We start from the raw sequence: 15691 nt of genomic DNA, 5'->3' as shown, positions 1-15691 counted from the left end.
CGGTTGCTTTTCACTCGTATGCGATTCATGACGTTTGAGTTTCTTTTACACCTACTGTCACTGCTGGTTCTCCTCCACCCTTTCCTCTCAGCCTTGGGCCTGGAGGAGGCTTGGGTAGCAGGTGCTCTGCTCCATTCCTCCCTCGGAACTGCTCACTGGAAGGTCCGTGGATTCCAACACGCTTTGGAAATCGCGTGGCCCCTGGTGTTCATTCTTGTTGAGCTGGCGGCCCCGCTGGCGAGGCGAGAGTTCCCAAGTTCGAATGACGTGGAGGGACTGAGAGAGACATCAGGCAAGCAGTGATCTCACCTCTCGGCTTCGGGTTGTGTTTAGCAAAGCAGTTGGTTCCTGCCCCAGCTCAAGATTTATTTGGGGGTCATCCTTCCCCCCCGAGCTGGCTGTCTTGGGAAAGTGGCGCTGGCAAGTGTTTCACCCGATATCTTCTGATAGAATTTGGTATCTGTCTAAATAAATGTGATGTAGCAGATGGTTGTGGAATGGCTTATCAAATTCTTGGGAAGACTCGGCCCTTGCAATATTTTTATTTAATTATCATACTAGAAAGCACAAAATGGTTGCTTTATTTCTTTTTTAACCGCAACGAAAAAAGCTACACAATGGGTTGATATTCTGGGACTGAATTGCAAACCCAAACTGTATACAGTATGGAAATCCTTTCTCGGTCTCTTCTGTGCTAGGTTTTTCTCGAAGGGAGCTCTTTAATTTTAGAATCCACGAGCGGATGTGTTTTGGATATCTGTGGCAATGTCATCTTGAGAGATGGGTCAGGAGGCTAAGTTCAACGTGTCCACATTTGTTCTCTGCTCCGAGACATGATGGGAAAAAAAACCACGCTGCTGGTTTCCTGTTGCTGTTCATAGTTTTAGCATCATGTTCTTATTCTCGCCTGAAATCAATAATCCACTCGACAAAGCCTGGCATTTTGTACTGAAGCCAAGTAGGAGAAAGTTTTAACTAATGTGTGGCGGGGGGGGGGGGTTTGCTGTTTTGCAAACCTCCCCCCTTTTTCTTTTTTGATAGGTGTACTTTTCAAGAAGATTGTGTCCGTGTAGAGAGCTCTGAAAACTGGCTGGATATTTCATCCGGAGCGAAACAGTGCCCTCAAATTCACCTGTCTCGAAGCAGTAAAGATAAGGTAAGAGGGCAGATTTTTAACTCGTCTCTGTGGTCTCATTGGACACAACTGCTGCCAGCTTCCCTTCTGTGTGGCCCATATCTGTTAGCGATTAAATAAGCTCGGTTATGAGAGCCCACACTCACTTCGTTAACTGATCTCGAGTGTCCATCAGACAAGGTGGTGGCGACAGAGCAGAGAATGAGGTCCATCGTGGACCTGCCCTCGTGGTGTTTGTCATCTGGTGGAGCTGAAGCTGACCTTCATTTGTGGAAATGAAGGAAAAGACAGATGAGGAATGTAGTGGAAAAACATTAAAGAAAAAAAAAAAGAGGGAAAAAAGTTGCGATTGAGGGTCAGCAAGATTCCTTAAATGTGGCTCAAGTGTAGAATTTTGTTTTGCTGTCTGCTTCCTTTTCCCAACGTGTTCAGGCATCTCCTGACAACTGCCTTATGTGCGTGGCTTCAGGCGATGTTGATAGGAAGGGCGAGAAAGCAGTGTGGACAGTGACTATTGCAAGGGGGTCCCTTGCAAAGTCCGTGGGCTCCTGTCAGGGAAGCATCACCATTGGCAGCACATCAGCCCCGTCATTGGATGAGAGCAGGGAAGCAGTGTGATCATATTCAAGCATCTTCTGACTCACTTACCAACCGCGCCCCGTGGGAAAATGGAATTCCTGCCTCGCCGTCTCAGTGGCTGTAAGGAGACATTTTCTCCCTAATTACAGCTTTTGTATTCTGAGTAACTGTACAGACTCCCCATCAGCAGCCAGTTGACCTGTCTGTTGAGCCCACTCTGTTTTATTTGAATGCCACATGAACAAGGAAATGGGCCACTCTCTCTTTCCCCTTACACTTTGCCATTTCAAATAGCAAGAACCATACCATTTAAGATGATTTAACATTTCATAAAGGAGAGCCAGAGCATTTAATGAGTGATAAATAATAAAAGAATCAAGCTTGCAAGTCACAACTGAGCAGAACTCGTGGATTTCAAGCTATTTGTCACTTTCTGTGGACCTCATGTGGGTGGGGTGTACAGAATGGATAGGGGGTGCTAGGGAAAAAAAAAAAAAAAAAAGGAAACCTTTCAAAGCCTTCATTCAGACCTCCCCAGCCCTGAGCCAGGGTGAATAGGTGCTGTGAAAAAGATGCTTCGGCATCTCAGTACAGACATGGCCAAATTTTTATTTCTTTTGTCAGTCTGAAAAAGAGCCGACATAGAGATGGGTAGAAAATACCATGACCATTGAATCTAAGCAGAACTCCGAGAAGTGGTTAAGATTGCACAAGGCCTTTTTTTTTTTCCCCCCCTCTCTTTAGCATTTTGAAAGTTTTAAGGGTAGTACTTCAGCTACGTGCAGGCAGGGAAAGTAACGTGTGCATTGAAGAAAAAGTGCCACTTACACCATTTGCTCTCCTGTCTCCGGGTTCACTCATAGAAATTCATCACCGTTCACATCTAGCCTGGAACATTACGAAAACTGCTCACCACCCAGAGAACCACCAGGGCTTTCTTGCCCAGCCCAGGTCCCACTGTGGTTTACCCTCATCCCTCTCGACTCATCCCACACACCCTGCACCTCACTCTCTCTGGCTCACGACCGCTCTCAGGGTGAAGGAGATAAGACTTTAGCAATTTGAGTAAAGCTGTTCTTTGAAAGCAACTTGGGGCTTGTTATTTTAGTAATGTTGATGAGCTGTCTGTCTCCATCTCTTGGTCAGATTATTTCAAAATATTTCCTATTTATGGTTGTCTATGTCGTGTCCGAAAGTCTCAGATCTTTGTTTCTGTAATTCCTTATCCTGAAGCTGTGGAGATGGCCGTCAGTTGGTTCTCTCCAATTCTGTCTCTTGGCTGTTTGAAGAATGTTGCTAATTGCCCATCATGTGCTTAATAACATGCTAGTAGCTTTCTTGGTATAGGGGAAAAAAAAAAATGACACAGAGCCCTTGTTTCCAAGACACTTGGTCTTCTTACACAAAACACTTAGAAGACAGTATATTCTCATCCTCATTAGGAAATTGGCATGAAAAAGAAAGAATTAAAGCAATTCCACTTGTCTTGGAGGGATTTCGTGAGATTTTGTTGAGTGAAAATATCAAGATGCAGCAGGGTGTGCATAGCACGGTCTTGTATTGATCCAAAAATCTCCTGTGTATGTTTATGCACGCACGTCTCCGTGTGACTGAGCGTGGAAGAAATGTGGGAGGAGTCATACTAGGTTGTGAACATGGGCCCCCCTGATGGAATGACTGATGCAGTAGAGAGGGAAGATCAGAGGCAAGTTTTGTTTCTTAATTTTTGAAAGAAGAAAACTGAAATTCTCACATACGTGGACAAACACAGAAAGGGAAGTACGACATGCCATTTTTGCATGATGCAAAGTTATACGTTGGTCTGCCTATAGAGAGATTTTTAACATCCAGTAAAATCGGCTTATGCTGATAAAAACAGAAAAGATGTAGGAATTAAGAGTATTTCCCACAAACAGCATCGTTTCTAAAGAAGAGACTAGAACCACTCTTTTTTTTTTTTTAAGAAACATTCTTTTCCAAATCAGAACAGCAACGTGAAATTCCACTATCACTGATACAACCTGCATTGTTTTGAAAGTTGTGTCCCATTCAGAAATACAAGAAACCAGTAAATAGCAATCATCATTGGGGCATACCCTCTGTGGTTCAGGGGTTAAGGATCCGAGGATTGTCTCTGAGGATTCAGGTTTGATCCCTGGCCTTGCTCGGTGGGTTAAGGATCGGGCATTGCTGTGGCTGTAGCATAAACTGGCAGCTGCAGCTCCAATTTGATGCCTAGCCTGGGAACTTCCATATGCTGCAGGTATAGCTGTTAAAAAAAGAAAGAAAGAAAGAAAAGAAAAGATAATTATTGGAATGGAATAGACAAGAATAGCATAATTTGCTCATTTTAAGTGGTTACATATCTGTAAAATCTGTATATATTAGCTTTTAAAGCTATTCAAAGTAATAAAGTTCAAATAAAGTGCTAAATGTTTAATAAACATTCACGTATCAATAATCTTACTACATGTAAGATGCCTGTTAACATCCAGTAACAAAAGACCCCATTTATCATGAATAATGGAAATACTCAGGCATAAACTGGAAAAGTGAAGTATACACCTGCATTTTAAAATAATTTTTCCTAGGAGATACATGTTCAAAGCAGCCACCAAAATAGTGATTTTTGGCTACGCAACAGCTTGTCATAAGGAATTTTTTTCCAAGAGTAATAAGATAATGAGGCAGTGGTCTATTGAGGCTATTTATAATTTGTAATAGGGAAACCTTATCTATTGCAATCATAAGCAAAACACAAAAACAAAAACCAAAAAAGCACAAGGTATTTTCTTGAAAGATATGAAGAAAGTCTTAAATATATCCGACCATGGATATGTCTATGGGTGGGAAGATATTATTAAAATGCCACTTCTTCATCAGTTTTCTTTCCAGATTTTGTGTAATCACAGTGAAAATTTGAATAGTCTTTTTCTTAAAATTAATATAAAATTCATCTGGAGTAATATGAACTGGCCAAGAACACCCAAGATATATGTTGAAAAAAGAATGTTATTTAAGCAAAACCATTTCCATATAATTGAAAACATATATATAGTGGCAATAATTAGGTCATGACTCTGGTTTAAAAATGGGAATATAGGAGTTCCCGTCGTGGCGCAGTGGTTAACGAATCCGACTAGGAACCATGAGGTTGTGGGTTCGGTCCCTGCCCTTGCTCAGTGGGTTAAGGATCCGGCGTTGCCGTGAGCTGTGGTGTAGGCTGCAGACGCGGCTTGGATCCCGTGTTGCTGTGGCTCTGGCATAGGCCAGTGGCTACAGCTCTGATTCAACCCCTAGCCTGGAAACCTCCATATGCCACGGGAGCGGCCCAAAGAAATAGCAAAAAAAAAAAAAAAAAAAAAAAAAAAGGGAATATAGGAGTTCCCATTGTGGCGCAGTAGAAACAAATCTGACTGGGAACCATGAGGTTTCAGGTTCAATCCCTGGCCTTGCTCAGTGGGTTAAGGATCCGGTGTTGCCATGAGCTGTGGTGTAGGTGGCAGATGCAGCTCAGATCTGGCGTTGCTGTGGCTGAGGCGTAGGCTGGCAGCTACAGCTCGGATTAGACTCCTAGCCTGGGAACCTCCATATGCCACAAGTGTGGCCTTAAAATACAAAAATAAAAGACCAAAAAAATATTTTTTAATGAAAATAAGAATATAGATCCATCAGAAACTCAGAAATAAATGTAAAAATATTAAAGAGAAGTTATCATAAATTAAGAAGCAAAAGAATTATTTCCTAGAAGTTGCTGAAATAACTGGCTTACAGTATGGAAACATTTTTTTATATACGTAGTTGTTTTAATTTTTTTCCATTATAGCTGGTTTGCAGTGTTCTGTCAGTTTTCTCCTGTACAGCATGGAGACCCAGTTACACATACATGTATACCTTTTGTCTCACATTCTCATGCTCCGTCATAAGTGAGTAGACATAGTTCCCCGTGCTACACAGCAGGATCTCATTGCTAATCCATTCCAAAGGCAATAGTCGGCATCTGTTAACCCCACATCCCCAATCCATCCCACTCCCTCCCCCTCCCCCTTAGCAACCACAAGTCTACTCTCCAAGTCCATGAGTTTCTTTTCTGTGGAAAGGTTCATTTGCACCATATACTAGATTCTATATGTAAGTGATATGTGTTATTTGTCTTTCTCTTTCTGATTTGCTTCACTCAGTATGAGAGTCTCTGGTTACATCCATGTTGCTGCAAATGGCGTTATTTTGTTCTTTTTTATAGCTGAGTAGTATTCCATTGTGTATATATACCACCTGTTCCCAATGCAGTCATCTGTCGATGGACATTTGGGCTGTTTCCATGTCTTGACTATTGTGAATAGAGCTGCAATGAACATGCAGGTGCATGTGCTTTTTCTTTCTTTCTTTTTTTTGGTCTTTTTGTCTTTTCTAGGGCTGCACCTGTGGCACATGGAGGGTCCCAGGCTAGGTGTCTAATTGGAGCTGTAGCCACTGGCCTATGCCAGAGCCACAGCAACACGGGATCTGAGCCGCATCTGTAACCTACACCTCAGCTCACGGCAACGCTGGATCCTTAACCCACTGAGTGAGGCCAGGTATCGACCCTGCAATCTCATGGTTCCTAGTCGGATTTGTTAACCACTGAGCCACGACGGGAACTCCACATATGTGTTTTTCAAGGAAAGTTTGGTCCGAATATATGCCGAAGAGTGGGATTGCTGGGTCATATGGTAGTTCTGTGTATAATATGAAAACAATTCACATTTTCTACTTTAAAAATAAATTTTAGACTAAGAAATTCATCTAAAAGCACAGAAAGTTGAGCATCAGATAATCTTGAAGTATAATTTTCTTGACTCTGAAGCAGCGTGTTATGTAATAGCAAGAGAAAAAAATTCCTATACTTTGACCCTGTGGGTATTACCAGCCAATTGACACTCAAACTTTACATCTCATCTGACCCTCTGGGGCTTCATTTCTTCTTTATCCACCTTAATTCAAGAAAGAGTTACTAACCTGGTAGAGATTCCCATGTTGGGTTCATTAAGACAAGGCATCAGCCTTTGAACCATTCTTTCCTGGAACCCAGAGTTGCTCAAAAATACTTTAACTTCCTGGCTACCCTCTCCTTCCACTGTACTTGAAAAAAAGCCTCCTATTTTCAGATCAACTCCAACTTCTTCTGCCCTGCTGTTCCCCTGAAATTGAATTCCATGGAGCCATTGCAGCAGACACTTAGAAGTCCTCACCTCACTTGGCCTCTTGGCTGCATTCTGGAAGCTCTCTCTTCCATTGCTTTCCATGGCATACCTTCTCCATGCTCTCTTCGTTCCCTCGTGACTATGCCTCAACCTCCCCAGCTGGCAGGCTCTAAATATTAGTTGTTTCAGCCCCAGTTTTGGCTCTTCCTCTCTTCTGACGCTCTGCTTTGCAAACTGTCTTCTGCACTCCCCTGGCCTTATAGACCGTCCGTATGTCCATGTCTCATACCATCGTCATTATCACACATGTACCTCAAATCAAACACCTCACAAATTGAAATCTTGGAGTTCCCATCATGGCGCAGTGGAAACAAATCCAATTCGGAACCACAAGGTTTCGGTTTCGATCCCTGGCCTCGCTCAGGGGGCTGAGGATCCGGCCTTGCCATGAGCTGTGGTGTATGTCGCAGATGCCGCTCAGATCTTGTGTTGCGGTATCTGTGGTGTAGGCTGGTAGCTGTAGCTCCGATTCAACCCCTAGCCTGGGAACTTCCATATGCCGCTGGCGCAGCACTAAAAAGCAAAAAAAAAATTCAAGTTTTAACTCTTCTATCCAGAATCTGCCTCCTGCTCAGTGTGTCCCATTGCACTGTATGGTACCTCGGTCTGTCCATCCATTTGACCACCAAATCCTCCCTGTCCACACACCCCACTTCCGGTCCTGACCGATGCTGCCTCAAGAGAGTATCCTGAAGCTGTCACTTCTTTCCATGTCTACTGTACCAGCCTAGCCCAGTCTTCTATCATCTCTTAATGCTCCCTTACCACTCTGTGGCCCCCCAGTTTTCATTTAGTGGACCTCTCCCCACTTCTACTACACTAGTAGCTCTTTAATTTTATTTTTATTTTTTACAGAATAAAATGCATACATTTAAACACAATTACATTCACACAGATTATTATATCTTGGATCTTAAGAAACAGATTAAGTGACTCCCACTGGACAAGTGGAATGGGAAAATATGCTGAGACAAATAGGAAATTTATTCCATACTTTATCCCTTTTTGTATGGCTTTCGTCTTTACATTTAGTATTATCTATTACATTTCAATTTTTCTTTAAAAATTAGCGTTATATTAAAATTGTTATGCAACTAAAATTTATAAAGAAGAAAGCCTTATATACCATTAAATATTTTATATAGCATAATGAAAAGAATAGCTTCACTGGTAAGAATAGCAAAAATAATACACCCTCTGAAAATAAGTAAAATATAAAATGCATAAATTGGTTAAAAAACAATGTAACTATATAAATATGTCCTCACAATTTGTTACATCTTATTGATTCTTCAATATAGGCATTACACCATTCTAGGTGATGTGATAAACAAGGCATTATAGACCTTACATCGTACCATGGAGAGAAATAGTTATTAATAATACAATTGTAGAACTGTATTATTTAATTGTACAGTGGCATTGTTTAATTATAATTATCATAAATTCTTTGATGGCGAGGAAATCAGAATCAGATCTAAGAAGACTTCAGCATTCCAAGAATGATGTCAAATGACCCCCTTCATGGTGGATTATGCACTTTTTTACTATGAGATCTATTTCTTCTCCAGAGATTCCTTGTTTGTGCATCAATTGTAGATTTTTGGTTTGCATTTATTCTTAAGTTTTGATATAACAGTATGTATATGAGATTGTTTTAAGTTGTTGTTCTCTTAATTGCAAGTTCATCTCCAGTGTCCTGCATTTTACTCACCTCTTCTCATGATGTCTGATTTTGGTGGTATAATTGTGCATGGATGATTTCGTATCTTTACTGTATATATACCTTTACTGATGAGCCTTGTCATTTGTGGTATTTTTGTTTCCTGTTGCTATCTTTTCTTTTCTGCCTAGAGAAGTTCCTTTAGTATTTGTTGTAAGGCTGGTTTAGTGTTGCTGAATTCTCTCAACTTTTTCTTATCTGAGAAGGTTTTGGTTTCTCCTTCAAATCTTCATGAGAGCCTTGCTGGATAAAGTAGTAATCTTGGTTGGAGGTTTTTTCCTTTCATCATGTTAAGTATATCATGCCACTCCCTTCTGGCCTGCAGAGTTTCTGCTGAAAAATCTGCTGATAACCTTATTGGGGTTCCCTTGTATGTTACTTGTTTCTTTTCCCTAGCTGCTTTCAAGATTTTCTCTTTGTCTTTAATTTTGGTCAGTTTGTCTTGGTGTATTCCTCCTTGGGTTTATTTTGTATGGTACTCGTTGTGCTTCCTGGATTTGAGTGAGTGGTTCCTTTCCCATGTGAGGGAAATTTTCGGCTATTATCTCTTGGAATATTTTTTCTGTCTCCTTCTCTCTCTCTCCTCCTTCTGGCACCCCTATAATACGGATGTTGGTAGGTTTAACGTTGTCCCAGAGTTCTCTGAGACTCTCTTCATTTGTTTTCAATCTTTTTTCTCTTTTCTGTTCTCCATCCATAATTTCTTCTAATCTGTCCTCTACCTCACTTATTCGTTCTTCTGCCTCCTGTATTCTGCTGTTAGCTGCTTCTAGTGAATTTTTTATTTCAGTTATTGTATTTTGCATCTCTTCTTAAGTTTTATATCTTGTATCTCTTTGGTCAGTGTTTCCTTTAAGTTAACCATCTTTGCCTCCAGTTTATTTCCAATGTCTTGCATCACCTTCAGCATCGACAGTCTAAAGTCTTTTTCCTGGATGCTGAGAATCTCCTCATTGCTTAGCTGATTTTCTGGGGTTTTTTCTTTCTCCCTCGTCTGAGTTATAGTTCTCTGTCTTTTCATTTTTAGAGGTTTTTGGTGTGGTGACCTTTTTATAGATAATAGAGCTGTAGCCTCTCTCACTTCTGGTGTCTGCCCCCCTTGTGGCTGAAGTCAGTATGGGGGCTTGGTGTAGGCTTCCTGATGGGAGGGGCTGATGCCTGCCCACTGGTAGGTGGAGCCGATTCCTATCCCTCTGGTGGGTGGGGCTTAGTCTCTGGATGGGATTAGAGGCAGCTGTGTGCCTGAGGGGTCTTTAGGTAGTCTGTTTACTGAGGGGCAGGGCTGTGATCCCACCTGGGTTGTTGTTTGCCCTGGGGCTTCTCAGTGCTGACTGATGGGTGGGGCCATATTTTCCCAAAATGGCCACCTCCAGAGAAAGGCAACTGCTGAATAATCCTGAGAGCTTTGCCTTCAATGTCCTTCCCTCACAACAAGCCACATTCACCCCTGTTTTCCCAGGATGTCCTCCAAGAACTGCAGTCAGGTTTGACCTAGGTTCCTGTGGAGACCTCGCTCTGCCCTGGGACCTAGTGCACGTGAAAGTCTGTGTGCACCTTTTAAGAATGGGGTCTCCGTTTCCCCTAGTCCCGTGGAGTTCCTGTGCACAAGCCCCACTGGCCTTCAATGCCAGATGCTCCAGGGGCTCTTTCTCCCAGTGCCAGATCCCAGCATGTGAGGGTTTGATGTGGGGCTCAGAACTCTCACTCCTGTAGGTAAGTCTCTGTGAGCCAGTTAGTTTCCAGTCTGTGGAGCTTCCCACCTGGGAGGTATGGGGTTGTTTATATCACAAAATCACCCCTCCTACCTCTTGATGTGGCCTCCTCTTTGTCTTCTGGAATAGGGTATGGGTTTCCGGTCCACTTGGGTGGAGATTGCTCAGTCTTTAGTTGTGAATTTTGTTGTTTTTAGGAGAGAAGTTGAGCTCCAGTCCTTCTATTCTGCCATCTTAATCCCGTCCTAGACTAGTAGCTCTTTGAGGGCAAGGACAGGAGCTGTTTGGTCCAGTGAAATAATCAATACTTTGTACAACACTTGGCACATCTAGAAAGTTTAATGAATATATATGGAATAAGTTAATGCAATGATTATATAGTTACATAAATACTATGTATATGAGAACTGGAAGATGTGGAAAATTTTACAGAGCTAATGAAAGCAAGACTTTAACACGCTTCCTGGTACTTTTGTTATGATGTTTGAGCAATGAGTTCAGTTGAGACGCATCTCTGCACAGGATGACATGTGCCACAGTCAGATGCTACGAAGCGTGGGTTGAAGCATGAGTGAGGGTTTAGCCAGGTGTCAGAGATGAGCTGGTGGGGATGGTTTGGGGTTCAGGTTTATGTTCAGGTTTCCTAGAGATGGTTGGACTTTAATCCAGCAGAAGTTGGACTCTAAGCCTTTGCATTCCTCCAGCATGATTCTATGGCTCGGAAACAGAATGTTTTGAAAATGGAAAGATGGGGTGAGATCCCAGGGCTGGAATAGATTTAGCAAGCTTGTCAGAGGATGAGAGACAGCAGAGTCTCTGCTGGCCCTGCAGAGTGTGGGCAGAGGTCAGAAGTATCACAGAAGATAGACACCTCCTGGCTGTGTGGGACCATTGCTCTGCATTGTGGGGGAGAAGGTTACCACTTCCTGTGCTCCTAAGCTTCCTAATTCTTAGCTCTGCTCCCCTCCAGATCCCCTTCATGCACCTGACACCAAAGGGATCTCCCATTGGCATGTTATTTTCTTTGACTTTCCATGCCCTCCTCCTTCCCCTCTCCTAACCCTCCCCCCTCTTTCCCTCTTCCCTCTCCTCCCTAAACATAAACCCAGGGGAAAAAAAAATATGTGTTTTGGATGGGAATCCTTAATATCATAAAGAAATCTCCTAAAATTAATGTGTATATTTAGTACAATTCCAGTTAAACTTACCGTCTCCTTACTCCATTTGGGTAAAAAGATCTTAAAGTTCATATGGAAGAAGAATGTCTAGGAAATGCTAAGAAAATTATCAAAATAAAAATGATTTTCCATAAATATTTTTAAATCCACAGTAGTAAAAACTCTGTCATTGAAATAGATCAATCGATAATTGGAACAGAGCAAAGTTTAGGAATAGCTTGTAGGTAATGGTGATTTAATATATAACAAAAATGGTTATTTCAGCTCTGTGGGAAAGAGAACTTTTTTTGGTAAATTGTTATGATATGACTGATTAACCATCTAAATAAAAATAAAGTTGAACCCTTATCTTACAGTATACATACATATATATATGTATATTCCAGATGGATTAAAGACATAGTTTAAAAAAATAAAACAACAGTAATGGTGAACAATGTTATATTTTTGTCTGCAAGCGAGAGTTTGGGAAGAACTTTATAACCAAGACAAGAAACTCTGTATTTGATTACATGAAAACACACTGTGTAGGGTAAAAATACCACAGATACAAATTGCAAGACAGACAGTAGACGAGAAAATGTGTCAGAGGTATGACAGATAAGGATTAATATCTATCCTATACAGAGAGCTCTTGAAAATTGATAAGAAAAATACACACAAAGCAGAAAAATGGTCCAAGAATTTGAATATGTGGTTCACAAAAGATCAAATTAAATATCCAAAAACATTTATTGCTTTATATCGGCAGTCTGAAAAATTCTCCTCCTGTGGCAAGTTCATCTAAGGGTCTAGGATGCATGGAAATGATGCACAAACAATGATTTGGTTCCTGAATCTTCTCCCCCACAGACGACAGTGACCGTGGTAGGAAGCTTCTCTCCCAGACGCTCAGAGTGCCTGGTGAAGACCGTGGACACCGGCAAGGTGCTCTGTAAGGGTAAAAGTGTATCCAATGAGACCTGCACCTGCAGCATCCCGACCAGAGCATCCTACAAAGGCAAGTAGACTCAGCTATTTATCATGTGAGCAAATGAAGAAGGCAAGAGACACTCCTGAGTCCCAGTTGCCCAGGAAACAAGTTAAATGACCAAATCCAAATAGCCCCATGCTCTATTCTCACTCTCCCTCACCCCCTGCGTCCTGACTTTCCCCTCAGTCCTGCTCACCTCTGCTGTACTCATCCCATGACAGCAGGACCCCACTATCAGAGGTGATTGGAGGAGGACCAAGGATGGTAAATTGGTTAGGTGAGTGGAGTCAAGCCAGAGACTACTGGGCTGACCCTTTCCAGATGGTTCAGATAATTCAGAGATCTGAAAAGCTGGGAAGGCCCTGGGCGAGATGAGAAAACAAAATGGACAATATTTTGTCATCCTGGGTTCATTGCATTCATTCATTCATACAGGAAATATTTATTGAGCCTCTGTGTGCCTGACAGTGGGCTGGGTGGTAGGGACACAGTGACCCAAAAAGACTGCCCTGGTCCTTGCTCATGGCATTTAGAGCCTCTTGGGGTAGAAACCAGTAAGCAGCACATGACAGTGCGGTGTGTAGCATGCAGGGAACATGGCATGCCATGGGAAGCCCATGATCAGGGCATCTAACTGGACATGGGGATAGGTGAGGGGGCAAGGAGAGCTTCCTGGAGGATGAGTAGGGTCAAGCTGGACGAAGAAGAAGGGGAAGAGTATTCCAGATAGAGACCAACTATTGTGACAGCCAGAAGGAGAGAGAAAGCTTTGTTTGAAGAGCCAAAGAGGTTCTCTGTGGCCAAGGCCCAGGGGGTAGAAAGCAGAGCGATGGAAAATGGATCCCACAGAAGGTGCAAGGTGTTTGGCCATTTGTGATCGATGCATCTTTGTTGACCGCAAGGCCGCAGGTGGAGGATGGGGCTGGAAGAGGAAAGGACTAGTTTTGAAAGATCAGGTAGAAGGAAACTTGGTGTCGTGATCCAGGTGGGGGGGGGGGGGCTGAGAGTGAAAGGAGTCGGAGGCAGATAAGGATGGAAAGAAGTGGGTGGATTCAAGGGATGGCTAGGAGTTACAGTGGACAGCACAGGGTTCATGAGTCCCTTTGGGTGAGAAAGGCTAGAACTAGAGTTGCCATGGTTATTAAGTTGCAGGTCTGGCTCAGCTGAAAAATAAGCTGCTGAGATATTTGAGATCACCTTGGAAAGCTAGCTGATTGTTCTTAGAGCTTCCATCCATTGTACCCAGTCTGGAGTTCCCACTGTGGCTCAGCATTAACAAGCCCACTAGTACCCATGAGCACTCGGGTTCGATCCCTGGCCTCCTCAGTGGGATAAGGATCCGGTATGGCAGTTTGCAAACAGCGGCTTAGATCCTGCTTTGCTGTGGCTGTGGCATAGGTTGACAGCTGTAGCACTGATTGAGTCCCTCGCCTGGAAACTTCCATATGCTGCAGGTATGGTCCTAAAAAGCAAAAAAAAAAAAAAAAAAAAAAAAAAGATACGCAACGCTTTGCCTGCCCTTTTCTTTGAATGCCTTGCCTATTCGGAGCAGGCAAACAAACCCACCTCTTGTGCTCAGACAGCCAGAGGCCATTGCCAAGTTTTTGTCTGTGGCCTATAGTGGTCTTGGCCTTTTCACCAAATCCTGTCTCCCTTCTGCTTTGAGAAGTCACCTCTTCCGTACAGCCTTGGCAGATTCTGCTCCCATTGTCCCAGTCATGCTAGCTCCCCCCAAACGCACCCTGGGCACCCCCAGCCTTGGTACCCTGGTGCAACATGGAACTCAGACCACTCATAGGGTGTGTCCTTGACTATCCTGTCACGGTGCTCTTTCCCTAAATTATTTTATCTCATCTGGAATAATTGTGGATGCCTCCAGAGCGGAGATCATCAGTGTTTGTTGCCTTACGAGCGTTTCCAGTAGTGTTTTGGGCACAGTCGATGGTCAGAAAAGTACGACTTTTGTGAGTCTCCACCGCTGGACACTTGGAGGTTCTGTGGATGTGTGTTTTCACGGGGAAGGCCCTCAGGGCTAACTGTCCGTGTGTTCATTCTGCTAACAGTTATCAGGTGTCTGCTCAGAGGCCCTTCTGGAAGGCCACGCCAGCTCTCCCAACCACTCTTTCGTTGGAACAGAGAATTATCATCTCGCTTGGACTCACTTTAGGGGAGCAGAATTTTCCGTGGCATCCTGGCTTTCGGAATGCATGTTCCTGCTGTAGAGGAGCGCCTTAAAGCAAGGGTTCTCAGACTCTTGGGCTCACGCACTAAGACAATTTGGGGTGCCAACCAAGTTAGGCCAGCTTCTTTCTTTGGCAAGGAAAGACTTTTCATTTTAAAAGTATCATCTGCTTTCCCCATTCATTCATAAAAGGAAGACGATCTTAATACCCACAAGGGTGACAATGAAAATATCACAGAGTCGCACTGGTCCCCAGGCACGAGAAGGTATGAAAGGCACCCCCAGGCTGCTACCCCCAAACCTGGCCGTATATCGTCATTACCTGGGGAGAGTTGCAAACACAGATTCCTGGACCTATCCCAGGCCCGCTCAATCAGAGTATCTAGGAGTGCGGCTCCGGAGTCTCTATTTTCATCAGTTTCTCCAGCGAGTCTGATACACGGCTAGATTCAGGGATCACCTTGGGGAGAGTCATGAAAGTGACAGAGATCCAGGAAATACGCCGTTCCTCTAAGAGTGAATTAGCAGTGCTTTTATCCTATTCCTTTATTCTTTGGGGGTTTTCTGACCTATGGGTAGGTTTTCAAAAGCAGCTAAGAAACCCTTCATCCTAGATTTGGCAACAGTTGACTCCACGAAGGTCATGGCTCCCAGCCCGTGGGAACCGCGCTTTGGAGTTTGTTAGGTAAATATTTGTAGTGTGGATTTTTTCTGAAGGTGCAGGATTCCCTCTCTAACATCCTGGGTATCGTGTTCTAGGCAGTTCTTGCCTGGTGGCTCGTTTGATTCCTAGGCTGTGGCCAATTACAAGCTGAGCGAGTGATCCCAGGGAGAGCAGGAGATGCTGATGGGCCGTAAAACGGCTTTTTCCTAGTGATTATCCGTGGGAGGCCTGGCACGCGAGGGGGGCCAGGGTCTGTTTGGAGGCTTGTTCTGTGCGCTTCGGCTGCGTGACGGGAGTGGCCC

At 43.4% G+C, this 15691-nt stretch overlaps 1 protein-coding gene across 6 annotated transcripts in view; it reads left to right on the top strand.

Annotated features, from left to right (window-relative positions):
* The window catches only part of PLXNC1 (plexin C1), a 331134-nt gene that overhangs the window by 233347 nt on the left and 82096 nt on the right, over positions 1-15691 (top strand). For all 6 annotated transcript variants that reach the window (XM_084957525.1, XM_084957524.1, XM_021092758.2 and 3 more), the window contains 2 exons: positions 1042-1156; positions 12423-12570. In XM_084957525.1, the coding sequence (XP_084813651.1) occupies positions 1042-1156; positions 12423-12570 (263 nt within the window). The remainder of the gene's footprint in view (positions 1-1041; positions 1157-12422; positions 12571-15691) is intronic.

The sequence above is a fragment of the Sus scrofa genome, chromosome 5 (assembly GCF_054392235.1).
Source record: "Sus scrofa isolate SSC_HxYL_T2T_F1_AM1 chromosome 5, Sscrofa_HxYL_maternal_Yorkshire_Landrace_v2.0, whole genome shotgun sequence".
Taxonomy (NCBI): domain Eukaryota; kingdom Metazoa; phylum Chordata; class Mammalia; order Artiodactyla; family Suidae; genus Sus; species Sus scrofa.
This window is presented reverse-complemented; position numbering and strand designations above follow the sequence as displayed.